General features: G+C 36.1%; 1 protein-coding gene across 2 annotated transcripts in view; it reads right to left on the bottom strand.

Moving 5' to 3' along the window:
* LOC148951093 (ATP-dependent RNA helicase DHX8) overlaps positions 1-16,038 on the bottom strand; it is a 45,436-nt gene that overhangs the window by 24,703 nt on the left and 4,695 nt on the right. For both annotated transcript variants that reach the window (XM_089090628.1, XM_089090627.1), the window contains one exon: positions 6,704-6,911. In XM_089090628.1, coding sequence (XP_088946754.1) covers positions 6,704-6,911 — 208 coding nt within the window. The remainder of the gene's footprint in view (positions 1-6,703; positions 6,912-16,038) is intronic.

Here is a 16,038-nt window from a genome sequence, read left to right as displayed (position 1 = left end):
TAAACAATAAGAAAGAAAGAATATTAACAAAGAGAGAAAATACCTTGGTATGGTCCTATTTTGTAAAAAAATATAATTTAAATATCTTTGTTTTGAACCACCACCCTATTTTGTTCTAGTAATCAAAATTAAAAGTTTGTCTATCCTATTAGGAACGCTTACCGTATACAATTCCTTAGACAATTAAACCTGTCAATAAAATCAACCACTGCTTAACTACCAATTAAAGTTTGGTTCTTTTTATGTTTGTCAGTATTATATTCAACAATCTTAAGCCAACAGGATTACTTTAATGTGATCAATGAAAGTCTAAATATTTGTGTACAATGAAAAAAACGCTCCACGCGACTGGGACGAGTATCATCACTAAATTAAACAATTAAAAAATTAAAAGTTAATTAATACTATTAATAATTAATAAATAATTAATAAAATTGATAAATAAATTAAACCATTAGCAAGTAAATAAAAACACACTTTTAGCGATACAGTTTCAATTAATTTTAAGGGAATTAGATCCTGAAAAATCAGCTGTCCTATTAATCGTCCCAATGACCTGAATGTTTTTTCCTTTCATGTAACAACAAGAATTTGATTAAGCTTTTTGCTGTGATGCTTTTCAACACAAACTAAACAAAACCCACAAAACAAACTAAACAAAACTTAAACAATAACTGCTTTTTGAAATTGGTGTTTTCACTGCATTAATACTACTACTACTAACAACTCACCGCAGCACCAAGCCGCCCAAGGCCAAAACAGCTACGCACGCTCCTCCTTCATCTCATTCTATTCAAATTTCTATTTATTCTATTCCCATTCTCTTTGCACCCTCCCAGGAAGCTCCCATCTCCCTTAAATCTTTCTTTATGACATCCTCCCATCCCAATTGCGGACAACCTGCTTTCCGTTTAGCCTTCGACGGTTGGCCAATAAGGACAATCTGTCATCATTCATCCACAGAACGTGCCCCAGCCATCTCAACCTTTCCCTAATTATAGCCATAAAAGGGGGATTGAACCACACTTTTCGTACAGCCTAATGTTTGAAATACGGTCAGCTTCATCCGCTTTTGGAGCACCTATCCTTCAGAACCATACTGGACCACTGTCACCACTGTAGCTTCCAATATTCCAATCTTGGTTTGCAGACTTATCTTCCTATTCTTCCTAACTTTTTTCATCTGTGAAAAAAAACACAATGAACCATGGCTACTCTACTTTAACGTCTTCACTGCTCCCACCATCTTTACTAATAATACTACCAAGGTAAGTGAAGCTGTCCACCTGGTCAATCTTTTCTTTACCCAACGTCAGCTTTTCATCTTCACTTATTCGTAGCCTTAGCAACTTCGTCTTCTAAATATTAATTTTCAAACCTATTCTAGAACCCTGAACTCACAAAACCTCTAAAAGTTCATTCATTTTGCTCCGAGATTTATCTAGACAACTTAAAGCATCAGCATAATGAAAGTTCAGGAATTTTTTTCCTCTTCATTTGATTCTGTGTTCTCCCATGGTCTTTCCTGTGTTCCTTAAGACAAAGTCCATCAAAATGATCCATATAATGGGGATAGAACACAACACTGCTTTACTCCAGATTTAATACAAAACCAGCTGCTACCCTCATTTCGTACCTTAACAACAGCAGTGTCATTCTCGTCCATAGAACTGATCACTTTAATGTATTCGTCTGGTATACCATACAAGGATAAGACATTCGCTAAAACTTTTCTTTAAACAGAACTGAGTACTACCTCATAACCCATAAGTCTGAGCACCAAGGGAGTACGGCAACTCAAAGGCTTCTCAATTGTTGGCCTAAGAGGAAAGATTTTGTCAACACATCCTCTACCCTTTCTAAAACCACACTGTTCTCCTCTTATCACTTTGTCCCGATATTTTTGTTGATGCGAATAAAGGTACGCGTCCATGTGCCAATTCTTCCCCTTCACTCTTCATTCATGGAGTTCTTGATGCACAGTCAGTTCCCCCACCGTCTTTCCTCCTAGCCGGTCTAAATTCATCACTCATCTGCTCTGTAGACTAAATTCTGAATTTAAGCCGTACTATCCAGCACAATTTGAGTATGCGAAGCTCGGCCTCGAGTTCAATCAATGCCATACAGTAGGAAGCCGTTTCCATCAACCGGAAAAAAACAGTCAGCAGCGGACATTCCCGCTTTAGTTGAAAAACTTAAAAACGTATATGTCTCAGAAAATACACTTATAAGCAGCTTTGACATTGTTTCAATGTATACAAATATTGATGTCGCAGTATCTGAACAATTATTAGAAAATAAAATCAAAGAAAATTATCACTTGATAGAAGCTTCAGCAGCAGGAATAGATTGTGAAGTCTTAATGACCTTGGTTAAACTCTGTAACAAGTACTCAATGTATTTCCAATTTCTTAATTCTTTCTACCAGCAAATTAAAGGCTTAGTGATGGGCGCGCCCCTCTCCGGGTTACTGGCGAATATTTATGTGGAACATATTGAAAATTGGGCATTAGATTCGTATTTTTTGAAACAAATCTTCTGGGGACGCTACATGGATGACGTGATTTCACTCTGGAACTATGAGGAAAATGAGCTTAAGGGTTTTTTAGATCACCTTAATACATACGATAGAAATTTACAATTTACTTTGAAAATCGAAATCGCAAATAAAATCCCATTCCTAGATGTGTTGATTATTCGTAGCTTCGATAAACTCAATTTTACTATTTATAGAAAACCAACAAAAAATAATAGATATTTGCATTTTAAATCAAACCAACCCCCACAAGTTAAAACAGCAGTCGTAATATCCCTCGTCGATCGTGCCCTAAACATTTGTTCTGGTTCCCACATCATAGCAGAATTAAACTTTATCAAGGACATATTTTTTGGGAATGGGTATCCTATTTTATTTATTAATAGCGTAAATAACTGTAGACTGAAAAGACATTCCCGTAAAATTAATGATAGTTTACCATGTGAGATTTCTGACAAGCCCTTAAGCATAATTTACCTTTACTACATTCCAAAAATCACTACAAATCTTAAAAAGTTTACACAAAAAATAATCTGTATGTAGTATTCATAAATAATTTTAAAATGATAAATTTTCTAAATTCTGGTAAAGATAAAACCCCAGTTACTCACCAAAAAGGGGTCTATCAAATACCATGCGATTGTGGCAAATATTATGCAGGTAGAACACACCAGAATTTAGAAAAGCGCATACAACAGCATAAACATGATATAGTCAAAGCTCTAAATTCTAATATTTCCACTGTTTCATTTGATTCTGCATTAGGGAGCCATATTTTTGAAAATCCTAGCCACAATATACTTTTTGATGAATCCGCCCTTATTAGCAATGACCTAGGCATAAAACAGGTAGTCCGAAAATCAATTGAAATCAGACTTAAGATTAATAATAATATTTCCTTAAATAGGGACTTGGGGGAATATACACTAAATGCTTTATACACAAATTTAATTAAAAATGATCTTACAAAATATTTTAAAAAACCAATAGACGTTAGGTCTCCAAGGATTAGCTCTACTATTCTTGGCACGGTGAGCCAATGGCGCAGTCAGAATTTTCCATCTGGAATATTTTCTAACATACAACTTTGTGTCCACCTTTTTTAGTACAAACTAAAAAAGGTGGTGAGTAAAAGGTAGAAATTGAGCGGTTCTCCTAATCTAAAGACTAGAGTTCAGTTTATGCCACAAGGTATGAACAAGGAATTTTACCTTCTTTAAACATTACTGTTAAAGACCGCTTATTAATAGTCTGAAAGCCACGCTGATGAAGTAGCTTCAAACCGGAAATAAACCGGTTAAATAAAAATAGGGAAATTGTAGGAAATATATAGAAAACTATGGAGTAAAATCTCAAAATTTGGAGTTTCAGTGCTCCAGAGAAAGGGAAGGGGGAAGTAAATGTCTTCTGTCAAACTTAATATCTGCACAAAGGTTTCACCTTTAAGTAATGATGAATCCTCTCTAATCTTGACATAGCGAGCCAGTGGCGCAGTCGTTATTTTTTATCTATAATATTTTCTGAGATACGACCATGAATTTTCAAATTAAATACAAATTTTTTATCAGCTTTCTACAGAAAAAATCTAGTACAAAGAGACTAGAACTACATAACTGAACTTCCACATCCAGCATAGTTGAGCGGTAAAGACGGGAAGAAAACGGGCTTCGAAAAAAACTCATTGAAACATTGTCTTTACCTTCATTTATTTCTCCCGTTTCAAAAACAAAACAATATTTTGCGATTATCTCGATAAAGAAAAAATTGGAGTTAGCAGATTTTGGTAGAGGAGAGCCTAGAGGCCCTGCTGCGTATTTGCTTGAGGGTGTTATTGCCTGAGCAGCTACACGCTTAGATTAACAAAGCTGAAGCCTTATTGATACTTTAGGAGTTTTATTTTTATGGTAAAGTTTAACTTACGCTTCAATAAAACAGTATGTGGTTAATGATATTAATTTTTTATTACATTGCTTTAAAAATGAATTTGCTCGTATTTCTTTGAAGACGTATTTCTTTTAATCCAAAAGTTTTTTGGCAATAATGTAGAGGTACAACTTTTAGTTCAACTCTTTTGAAAGGCAATAGGCAAATAAAATGCTTCAGTAATTATCTTACCAGCTGTGAATTTACTGGAAGGATGCCAAATTTTGAAGCAGTCAATTTAGTTCACCAAACATTATAGGTACTAAATAATGTTGAAATTATTTTCTCGTTCATAGTGAAAAATTAGATTTACTCAAGAAAAATTGTTTACACTACCTCTGGACCATAGAGGTATTTAAGTGAGAAGCAGCAAAAACAAAAACAATAATTTTTTTTTTTTTTTTACAATGACAATGTAACTGAATTTAAAGATACAGAAAATAAAGATGGCCAAGAAAAACTCATGAATAAAGACACTGAAGTAATAAGTTACAAGGCTTTATGGCCGACAGTTCTTCCATATGCTATTATTGATCATATTCTTAGACACAAAACAAAAATACTTGAGAATTTAAAGAAAATCAGATTAATGAGTATCAGATTAACGTCGTCGCCAAGCTCCCGGCGCTATTTAGTTTTGACAAGATTTTTGGAGTAACTATATTTCATTCCTAATGCTTTAACATGTTATGAAACTGTTAATTCATTTACTACTAAATATTTTTCTAAGTTCTGCTAGCGTTTGGCATGGGTCTTAATGGAGTAATTCCTCCAATTATTTGTCGTAGAACTTTTTTGGGACGCAGGCTAGACATTAATCTTACATTCCTTTTACAAGCTAATGTTGAAGTGAATCAATAGATTAGGCTAGATATTAGTTGGCCTTCCCCAGACAATTCAGCGTGTCCCCAGGTGGTGATAGGGGAACACTCTACAGATATGTAGGGTACCTCCACAGGAGGCACGGACAAAGGAGGGACCTTGTCCCTGGGGGTCCATAATAGAAACTAGGGCACCCTCGCCCGGGGTCATAAATACAGGCGGAGGAGGAAGAAGGCCCCTCAAATGTACACTCAAAAGGGCCCACTGGTTTGTCCACAAGTCCCAGGAGTTACAAACCTTCTCCCAGTAATGGGTTAAATTGCATGGTGATGCAGAATACCATCGCGGGAGGATCCTCCATAGGAGGACAACTGCGGCAGGGCGTAAGATCCAGGTCTATGGACAACAGCCTCTGCAAAGGGCTGCCTTGACCCTTTCGGGGTACCTGCAAGACTGGGGACCTTGCGGTAATCTCTATTCCTACCTGAAGAGTGACGCTACTCAAGGAAATTATAGCCTAATAAAGGACACAGCACTTGCACGAGATTCTGATTAAAGTATAATTCTTCAGGGTTTTGTACGTTTTGGCAGGCGTCTTTGGGTTGAGTAACCTCTTCCTAGTTGATGTATCTGTTATGGGTTGCCTCCCCGTAATAGCATATTATTTGTAAGCATGAATATATAATGAGTCGGAGGTAATAGGCTTGAGATTGTCTGTGCAGGATTTCGACTCTTGTTGATAGAAGAGGATCGCCAAGTGCTGAAAACTATGTTTTGGGATGGAAGAGGAGCGTGCGTAGCTGTGTTGGCCTCAGGCGGCTTGGTGCTTCAGTGAGTTGTTAGTAATAGTAGTAGTAATAGACATTAACATAGAACCGGTCACAAAAAGACCTTTGAGGTTAGCTGCCAAAAAGGCTGGATTAGCAATAAGAACGTGTTTTTAAATTATTTTATTTCATCTCATTGAATCGCCTTGTTTTAACTTACTTTTTATCAGTCCTGGTTGAACTTCGCTGAAGTAAGGATGCTAGGACCGCTTTGAAAAATTTTTAATTTTTGGTTTGATTGGTCGCATGTTGTAGTGAGTCCTTTTTCCTTTTATAAGTTTTTCTCTCTCACAGGATAACTCTTAGACACATGGCAGAAATATTCATTCAAATTATCTCCCCCGTTCTTCAAAAGTAATTCCCCGTTGTTCTTCATGGTTTTATTTTTTATTATGAAAGGGATGGTGGCCTTCGTCACTATTTTTGTCTTTGATGTTTTACTCTTTTTTTATTATCATTGCTCAGCCTCCTCCTTTTTTGTATGAACCTGACGGGTTTTCAAATATATAAATAAAAAAATTGCCAAAACATTATTCCAAAATTATACAGAAAAGTAAACAGTAAAATCGGTTACAAATCTTGGATAAATACTTACCAAAGAGGACATCTGTGTGAATAGTTCTTTCATGAGCTTCGTCCAACATAATACATGAGTAAGAGGACATTGTAGCATCAATCAAACATTCTCTGAGCAGCATACCATCAGTCATGTATTTGATGATAGTCTCATTACTTGTACAATCTTCAAAACGAATAGTGTAGCCTACTTCTTGACCAAGGCGACATCCAAATTCTTCGGACACCTAAAACATTAATTCAAACGTACACATTGTGACAATAAGCCAGAGTTAATTATAAAGCAACTCAAACTGGACTGAATAAGCGATAATAATTTAACATGCTTAATTTCGTCATTATCATTACGTATACAAACCCAAGAGCAGTGTTGCCAACGTATTAGATGGATTGTGCCCTTTTTTTTTTTTTTTACAAAACTGTACCCAGAAGATTATTTGCAACACAATTATAGTAATCTACTCAGTTTCTATTTCACAGACAAAAAAAAAGATTAAAAAAATGCTTGAATAAACTGAAAGGCAAGCGCCTTTTTTTCAGTAATATCTCCATCCTCTCTCAGAAACCTATTTTAAGCGCTATTTTTCGTTTGATGATTAGTTTGAAACTCGTGGAGATTTCTTTTTGTGCCACGTTGACAAAACTCACTTTTCATTCACTTAAATCCCAAAGGAAAAGAGGCTATACCGAGCCCAGAAGGTAGTAGTAATAAGTTACAGAGACCCAGGTTAGCCCCCTCACACACAAATGACAAGCACCCTTTCAGTGTTCCGACTAATTATCTGGGGATTCAACCAAGCCAAAAGAAAAGACCTCCAAAATATTTTAGTCGGGCATGCTCCTGATATTTTCCTACTTCGAGAAACTTTCTTAAAACAGGAGAATATTGTCCATGATTTCAAGGGGTACAATATTGCCCGTTGGGACAGAGTCCACAAAACAGGTGGTGGCCTACTGTCACTTGTGAAAAATGACCTAGCTTTTAGAATACATGACCCCCGTTCACAAGGGGAAGTGGAGGTAGGTATAATTGACATTAAACTACTGGGAAGCAATAAGTGGATTAGTATTGCTAACTGTTATGCCTCATAGACAAATAAGTTCTCCCTGAGTCAATTCAAACTGATTATGAGTGCGTGTGGCCCTGTGAAAATAATTAGTGGTGAATTTATCCTGCACCACAAAATGTGGGATACTGTATCACCAGAAGATCCAATTGCAACCCCTCTAAGCAATTACATCCTGGAACCCATAAATAAGTTGCCCCTTGTCACCCCCAAAGACCTAAATACACGGCTGAACCCTCAGACAGGCAAGTACTCAACCATTGACCTCACTTTCACATCATCAGATATTATAAATAGTGTAGAAATTCAGAAACCCTGTGACTTTGATTCTGACCACGAGGTTCTATCATTAACACTAGAGATCAACCCAGTAAGGTCAAGCTTCCAACCACTGAAATTCTGGAAATTCCAAGAGAAAAACTGGAATCTCTAGAAACACAACTTAGATCAAAAGGCTTCAGACATTCAGACAAGTGATGAGTCAGTGGAATCATTTTCTGATAATATTATTTCAGTTATAATAGCTTCTTAAGGAAATATATTTGATTACAAAAAACCTCATCCCAAGAGACAAATTTCCACTCCTGGATGGAACAATAAATGCCAGAAAGCCTACCTAGAGAATAAAAAAGCAAAAAATAACTTGTCTAGATACCCCTCAATTGAGAATAAAATAGTTTCCAAGCAAAGGACAGCAGAATTCAAAGAGACACAATAGACTGAGACACAGGAGGGATGGAGAAGGCTCACTGAAGACAAATTTGGCCACAACATCCCCATTTGAGAGCTATGGAGAAATTTTCAGTTTTTTTCAGGTAAAAAAAGAAGAACACCCATCCCTGCAGAAATACAGATGGGAAGGACTACATAATTTTCAACCAATGGGAAACTTAATCTCTTCTTAGAAAAGTTTCTGAAAGTAGATACACCATCACAGCTCACACACCATCAACTCAGTCTCAAAAACAGTACTGTTCCATTTTCTCACTTCAGCTTTCAGGAAGTTAAAGACACCATTTCAAAGCTCCAGCCTGGTGCAACTGGCCCTGATGGAATTCACAATTTAATGAAAAATTTGCCAGATAAATTTGTTGAGCTACTGACGGAGTTATTCATTAGATCTGTCATAGAGTCATCAATACCATCTGAATAGAATAAGGCAACAGTGATCCCACTTTTCAAGGCAGATAAAGACCCTAAGCTGGTTGACTCATACTACCCCATATCACTCACCTCTTGAGTTGCAAATTAATTGAGAGGGAAATAAAGCGAAACATTCTAACCCCATTATCAGACTACTTTCAAATTGAACAGCTCGAATTTCTCTCAGGCAGGAGCATCACAGATGCCTTATTTAGACTAGAGCATCTGATCAAACAAAGCTTCAAAAAAGGAAAAGCAGTACACGTGATATTTTTAGACATGGAATCAGCATTTGATAGAGTAGATGTGAGGCAACTAATCAGAAAGCTATCTGTAATGGGCTTACCAGACCTACTGGTAAATTGAATCTACCAATTTTTGATGAGTAGGGAGGTTCAGGCCTCCTTGGGGGGCTCCCTCTCAGAGGTTAAGAGGAAAGCCTTTGACATTGGAGTCCCTCAAGCGGCTGTTCTAAGTCCACTTCTCTTCTCAGTTTATTGTCATGATATTAGCCTGGAAAATGTCCTTGGAGCAGAGCTTTTTCTGTATGCTGATGATATTGCTGTTGCAGTTGTGGGAAGAGACCCTTTATGCTTACGGTCTCCCTCTGAAAAAGCTGTAGACATACCATTAATTTGGACAAATGTTAATAGTATGGTTATTTCCAACAATATGTCAGTCAGTGCCTCTAACAACAAAATCCGTAACCTGGCTGCTTTCAAACCAATGATGAAACTGAATAGAAATGGGATTGCCGTTGCAGATCATGCACGCTTTCTGGGAGTTGTATTTGACCAAAAACTGACATGGAAACCCCATCTGGATGAGCTGATTGGCAGTCTCAAACAAAGACAAAACTTCATTAATGCTCTCTGTCTTGGAAGAAAAGGAGCCCCCACAGTATTTGCTTCAACTATTGTCAAGTCAGTGGTGATATCCAAGATAGACTATGGATCATTTATATATGGATCTGCCAAGAAATGTCTCCTGAATAAACTTGACACTACCCTCCATGCAATCTTACGAAGAGCCCTTGGCTGCCTAAAATCAACTCCTATTGCAGCTATGTATTCTGAAGTGGGGACTCCAGAAGAAAATATCTCCTTGCAAGATATTTTTCAAAGAAGATAAGACCCAAGAACCACATTATCTACAAAGGAATCATTACCCGCAACAACCCCCATCTTTGTTATAAGTGAATAGGGTTATCTTTTTTCCAGGGAATCCTTTGCTATCCTGGCATGGAAGAATTCATGTAGAATGGCAGGCTGACTGTTAATGTGGATGATGATTCTCCTAGCGCCTCCAAAGAAATTGGGGAACTGATTATTCCTAAGATCAGCATTTAACAAAAGGAGGTCCTTCCCCAAGCACTGATGAAAATCATAGTCCTGGGAAAGTTGGCAGGATAACAGGACTACATCCAAGTTTATACAGATGGCTCAAAGATAGAAATAAAATGCAACTGTGCAGTAGTTATACCCTCCCAAAGCTTGTGTCTTTCCTTCCGTTTACCCCCTACCTGAGAATTTTCTCTGCAGAACTTATGGCAATTAAGTTTTTTCTTCAAACCATATCAAGCCAAGCAGAGATCAAACATCAGAAGTATATTGTCTGCACTGATTCACTGTCAGCTCTAGACTACCTTTCACACCAGCAACACCAAGCAAGAAATGTCGCCATGGAGATTGTAAATCTGAGTACACAACTTGCAAGAAAGGGTATATCAGTCCTATTTATATGGGTCCCAGCACACTGTGGTATAAAAGGAAATGAATTAGCAGACCAGGCTGCGAAACAAGCCTCCAATCTGGGTCTCATCACTCAGACACCTATTGCTAGTCTTAAATTCCAGTCTTCAATCAGTTCAAACCTTTTAAAGGAAGAAGAGGCTTGGCTTCATCTCTTCCATATCCAGCTCATGGATCTGTATGATTACAAGTAGTCGTCAAGAGAAATGTACTTCACATTTTACGTCCTTTCAACTTGCTTCGTTTGTCTTAAATGTGGCACTGTCAAGACAACATCAACACTATTCAATTGGAAAATGGAAGAGTGTTCCCCCAACTGCGACACATGTGGAGTGTACGAAGACATACGTCACATCATCTTCAACTGTAGAAAATATGAAAAGGAGAGGGAAATACTAAGGAATTACTGTGAGATGGCATTTAAGGCATTCACAATGCGCTCTGTTCTTGGACATTACACGTCTCCTCCTTGGGCTAGAAAACTAACCACAAACCTTTTAGGTAGATTTGTTAAGACTACTGGTTTGGTTCATTCCCTTTAGGGTTTTTTTTTTTTTTTTTTTTTTTTTTTTTACACCCTTATATTAGCTAATTTTAGTGTCATCAAACTTAGTATATTTTTTACTTTTATCTATGTTCTACCAGCTTTTTTTTTTTTTTTTTTTTTCTATAGTTGGTGTATTTGACAGGAATGATGTATATTTGGATTATTTATTTAATTGTGTTTCAATTTTATTTTAATTTTTTCATGACAAAGCAGTGCTGAATTACTCTGATTCTCGTTTTTCAACGCAGGCATTTGCTACAGGTGAATGACCCCCTACCAATAGCGCAATAAGTGATACCTCACCTGGCTCAATGAATATTGACTAAAGTGACACCCAAGCAAGCTAGTGATTACAAAAGGCACAGTATTATCGAGTGATAGGAACGCATATGACCGATTGGTCGAACGCGTCAAACCCCAAACAACAACAACAACAACTTAAATCCCAAAGAAATTAATTCAAGAGCTTTGAAAGAGTTGGAAAAAATAAAACCTGACCCCACAAACACAGCCCAAATGTACTAGAAATTTTGGACTGTATCGTGAAATTTCCAAATCTATAGCATTGCGCCAGGACCTCTAAATTTTACCAAAAGCGGTGCAATTTTAACGCGTTGGCAACGCTGACCAGATTTTACCAACAGATTTTATTATCTATAACAAAAGCTCCTAGGGGAACTAAATTTTCCTCAAAGCCCTTTGAGGCTGTCAAATTGCCTTCTACTTCCTCTTTGTCCAGATGCTAGTATATGTGTAAATGGTAGGGACTTTGATTTCTTTTGATTATTTTTACTTATCCATTATTATTTTCAATTTTGTCATTTTTATTCTCTTATCTTTTTGTCTATTTTTATTATTTATTTTATAGGTTATTTATTTTGATTTATTTATGATGGATTTTATAAGACATTTGATTGAATAGGTAAGTAACTACGTAGACTTTTGCGCGACCGCAAATCCTCGTAGGTTTTCTCAAGCGCGAAAGTGTTGTTTTTTATTTATTTAATTGTGAATGCTATCTTTTTTTCTTAATTATTTGAAAAAAACTACGTTTTCTAAAGAGTTAAAGAGGCTGAGTTACAAGGTCGAACCTTAAAACGTACAGGGATTAGGAGGCACAGTTGGGGGGCTGCCGCCCCCCAAACACCCCGATTTTGCATCATTTTAATAAAAAAAAAAGTTTTTTACAGTGAAAATAAGGAGCGACATTAAAACTTAAAACAAACAAAAATTATTCTGTATATGAAAGAGGCTGTTCCCTCCTCAGCACCTCGCTCTTTACGCTAAAGTTTGACTTTCTCACAACTCTTTTTTTTAAACAATAAAAACTTTAGCGTAAAGAGCGAGGCGTTGAGGAGGGCACAGCCCCTTTCATATACGGAGTAATTTCTGTTCGTTTTAAGATTTAATGTCACTCCTTACTTTCAGTTTAAAAAACTTTTTTTATTTTTTATTTAAAGGCTGCGAAAGCTTTATCTCGATTATAGATAATACATGAACGAGCAGCCTATGCATTATGCAAACCAAAATAAACTACTGATTTTAGTTCTTGAGAGGCGGGGGGGGGGGGTAAAAATATAAATAAATCTATTTACTACAAGTTGTTTCCAGTTTTGTTCGGGGGGGGGAGGGGGTGTTTGTCGGATCCAACTCGAATATTCAAGCTCTGTATTGATCCAAGTCCAGAGAAAAGTGACTTTGGACATACATATATAAATAGTTTAAAAGTTAAGATCTCAAACTTTAAAAACGTGTAACAACTTGGTGAAAATAATAAACAATCTTAAGGTCAGTTTGTTATGGCGGCACAATAACGTTCTGCAAAGCTAAAACCACTGGAGAAAAACAATTTCTGATTTTAACATTACTTTTAACTTTGTGCTAATTTTTTATTTTTTCTTACATTTAATTTTACCATCAAAGCATTTGAATGACTTAATTTTCTTTACCACTATTTCAAGACCACAGAAAAACCCATAAAAATATATTTCGAAATGTTCCACTAATTTCTTATACTTTGCGTTTTAATAATAAAACGATACATTTAAGGAGTTTATTATATTCTAGTATTTAACTGCATATTTATGCAATAGCGGGAAAAAATCTATTAAAATTTCTTTATCTGTTTTTTCTGTTGTAGGATTACCAAAATTGATATATGATCATATAATATGACTTGCTACTTGTTACTAACAACTTCCACTTAGAAAAAAGGAATTGAGATTCAAACTGCTCAATAGCAAATATTAGAAAACCACTAGACAATTTTCTTGAATTACATAATTTCAAATCTCATCTTTTGTAGACAATCCTCCATTCAAGGTAAACAGAAAGACATATTTACATATATCCCACTCAAACGATCAATATTCTCTGACCTAGCCCAACTTTCAATGAAAAGCTAGAAAAAACAGCAAATACACTTCAGGTTAAATTCGTATCACGTAGGATTTAAAGTGATCCGATGATAAGGGGAAAAAAGAACAAATAAAAATTGAAAGATAGCATAGACATGGTTAATGAAAAAGAGTTAGCTAGCATAAGTAAATGACGTAATCTTTGGAGCATAAATTAACCCAAATCACGTAGGATTTAAAATAATCTGACGCTAAAGAGAGAAAAAGAATACAATAACGGATAGAGAATAGAAAAAAAAGAAGAAAACAAACCATGAAACTTGTTAAGGAGAAAGTGTTACTTTAAGCAGATGATCTAGCTCTTGAGCAAAAAATAATACACATCAGATAGGATTTAACGTATTCTGATGCTAATGGAAACCGTAAAAACTGAAGAGGAAAAAAAAATAGGAAAGTGGATAAATGAAAAAAAAAAAACAGCACAAAAACAAACGAAAATAAACCAAAAAAAGGACGAAAAAGAAATTCAAATTAAAAAACGTAGAATCAACTCTTATGTTAAGGAACATGTGCAACTTCAATTTTATTAATCATGGAACATGCATGAATTATGTTCAATGTCCTGATGTACCGCTTGTTCCTTTTTATGTGCATCCTTTATTATTAAGGAAAGCATGAAGATGTTACCGACGCTATAAAGGATTGGCAACAATCTAAACAAATAGATCGCGAAATACTCATAGCTTGTTATTTGAAGTTGCTAAGCACTTTTTGTTTTTAGAAGATTCTTCAACAAATTATATCCAATAGCACTATCGGTGCTTTTGTCTTATAACCACCACACTCAAGATCTTGTATCGTGAACATGAGACAATAACCGGTTTTCGTGGTCTTTATACCAGACAATATTAGCTTCGGCTCGGTGGGAAATGGCATTGCAGTTATATTTTAATTAAATATTTAGTTGGTATTATGCTTAGGTTAAGTTTGGTTAGCTTAGGTTATGCATAGGATATAATGCGGTCTGTACGGCCCCCCTTTCATAGTCTTTGTTTTAGTATTCATAATTTTGTTGATAAAGTATTATATTTTCATCATATTTTGTTTTATTTCATTAGCGTTAACCAAACTTCACTTCTTCAGCATTAACCAAACAAACTTCATTAGCATTAACCAAACTTCACTTCTCGACAGAAACTTGAGTGCTGTGGCTATAAGACAATGTCAATACTAATAGCCAGAAGGTATAATTTTCAAAAAAAAAAACATTTCAAAAATGCACTGCTTTGAAAAATAAAATGTACGACCACCTTTAGCAGCCAGAAACAGGCTAAGGATAAAAATACCTATATCCTGTATCCGAAAATGTCATGTGTAAGACAGCGCAGCCATTAAACGAAATATGCACTGAAATGACAATATTCAGAGTGAAAACGCACCAATTTTTTTTTATATATTTTTTATTTACTTTGATAAGTGCACTGCTTCAAAGAATTGAATGGGCAACCAGTTAAAAAACGCCCGAATGGCACAAACGCGCCGGATGTGGTAACACGTCTACTAACTCGTTGCAGAGTTAAGCCATTAGAAACTGACACATTCTTTGCTAACAAATGACTCAATATTCTAAAGTGAATGACACAAGTTCGGAGCATCAACTCGATACGAATTTAAAGATACAATTACTAATAACCAGTGTTACTGGATGCCCAGTGTAAGACAGCGCAGATAAAAAAAAAACGAAAATACACCCAAGGCCTATCTTATAGAGTGGAAACACACCGAGGATTCAATTTTTCAAAAAGTTAGGCAAGGAATAGGTACTATTTCGAAGATAAAGATGGCATTAAACGATTGTTTGCCTGTTATTTCAAGCAAATTAATGGTCCTATGTCAATTCTAAATTATTGGCCAACCTTCCGAAGACCATAGGTGGGCGTGCCTTGTTTGTCTTTAATTACAGGTAATCTAATGGTCCTATGTTAATTTTAAACTCTTGGTCAACATGCCCGAGACTCTAGGCAGGCACGCTTTTCCAAAAACTAACAAACAAGTATGTGTCCAATAAGAGAGTCATACTTACTCTCGCCATTTACCCGTGCCGCAGCCATTTAAACATTTGCCTCTCAATTACTTGGACTGTCTGTCTTGGCTTTTCATTTTCTGCGATTAGCCATGTCTTGATGCAACCTACTGCAAAATACTTGATAACTTCAATTCAAAGTCCAAGTAATTGAGAGGCAAATGTTTAAATGGCTGCGGCACGGGTAAATGGCGGGAATAAGTATGACTCTCTTATTGGACACATACATGTTAAGTACTTTGAAAACTGAATCCGCAACCACCTAACGAGAAAAAAAAAAGCAAAAACACCCATATGGCAAAAAAGCGGCCCTTCTGGCAACATTGCTACTAACTCACTACTGCATTACATCCACCAGAAACTGATATAGTAGTTGCTTACAAAAGACACAATATAACCACGTAAA

The sequence above is a fragment of the Artemia sp. Qi Xiang Cuo genome, chromosome 6 (genome assembly GCF_049724085.1).
Source record: "Artemia sp. Qi Xiang Cuo chromosome 6, ASM4972408v1, whole genome shotgun sequence".
In the NCBI taxonomy this organism is placed as follows: Eukaryota; Metazoa; Arthropoda; class Branchiopoda; order Anostraca; family Artemiidae; genus Artemia; species Artemia sp. Qi Xiang Cuo.
Note: the sequence above shows the minus strand (reverse complement) of the source record. Positions and strands in the feature narration are given on the sequence as shown.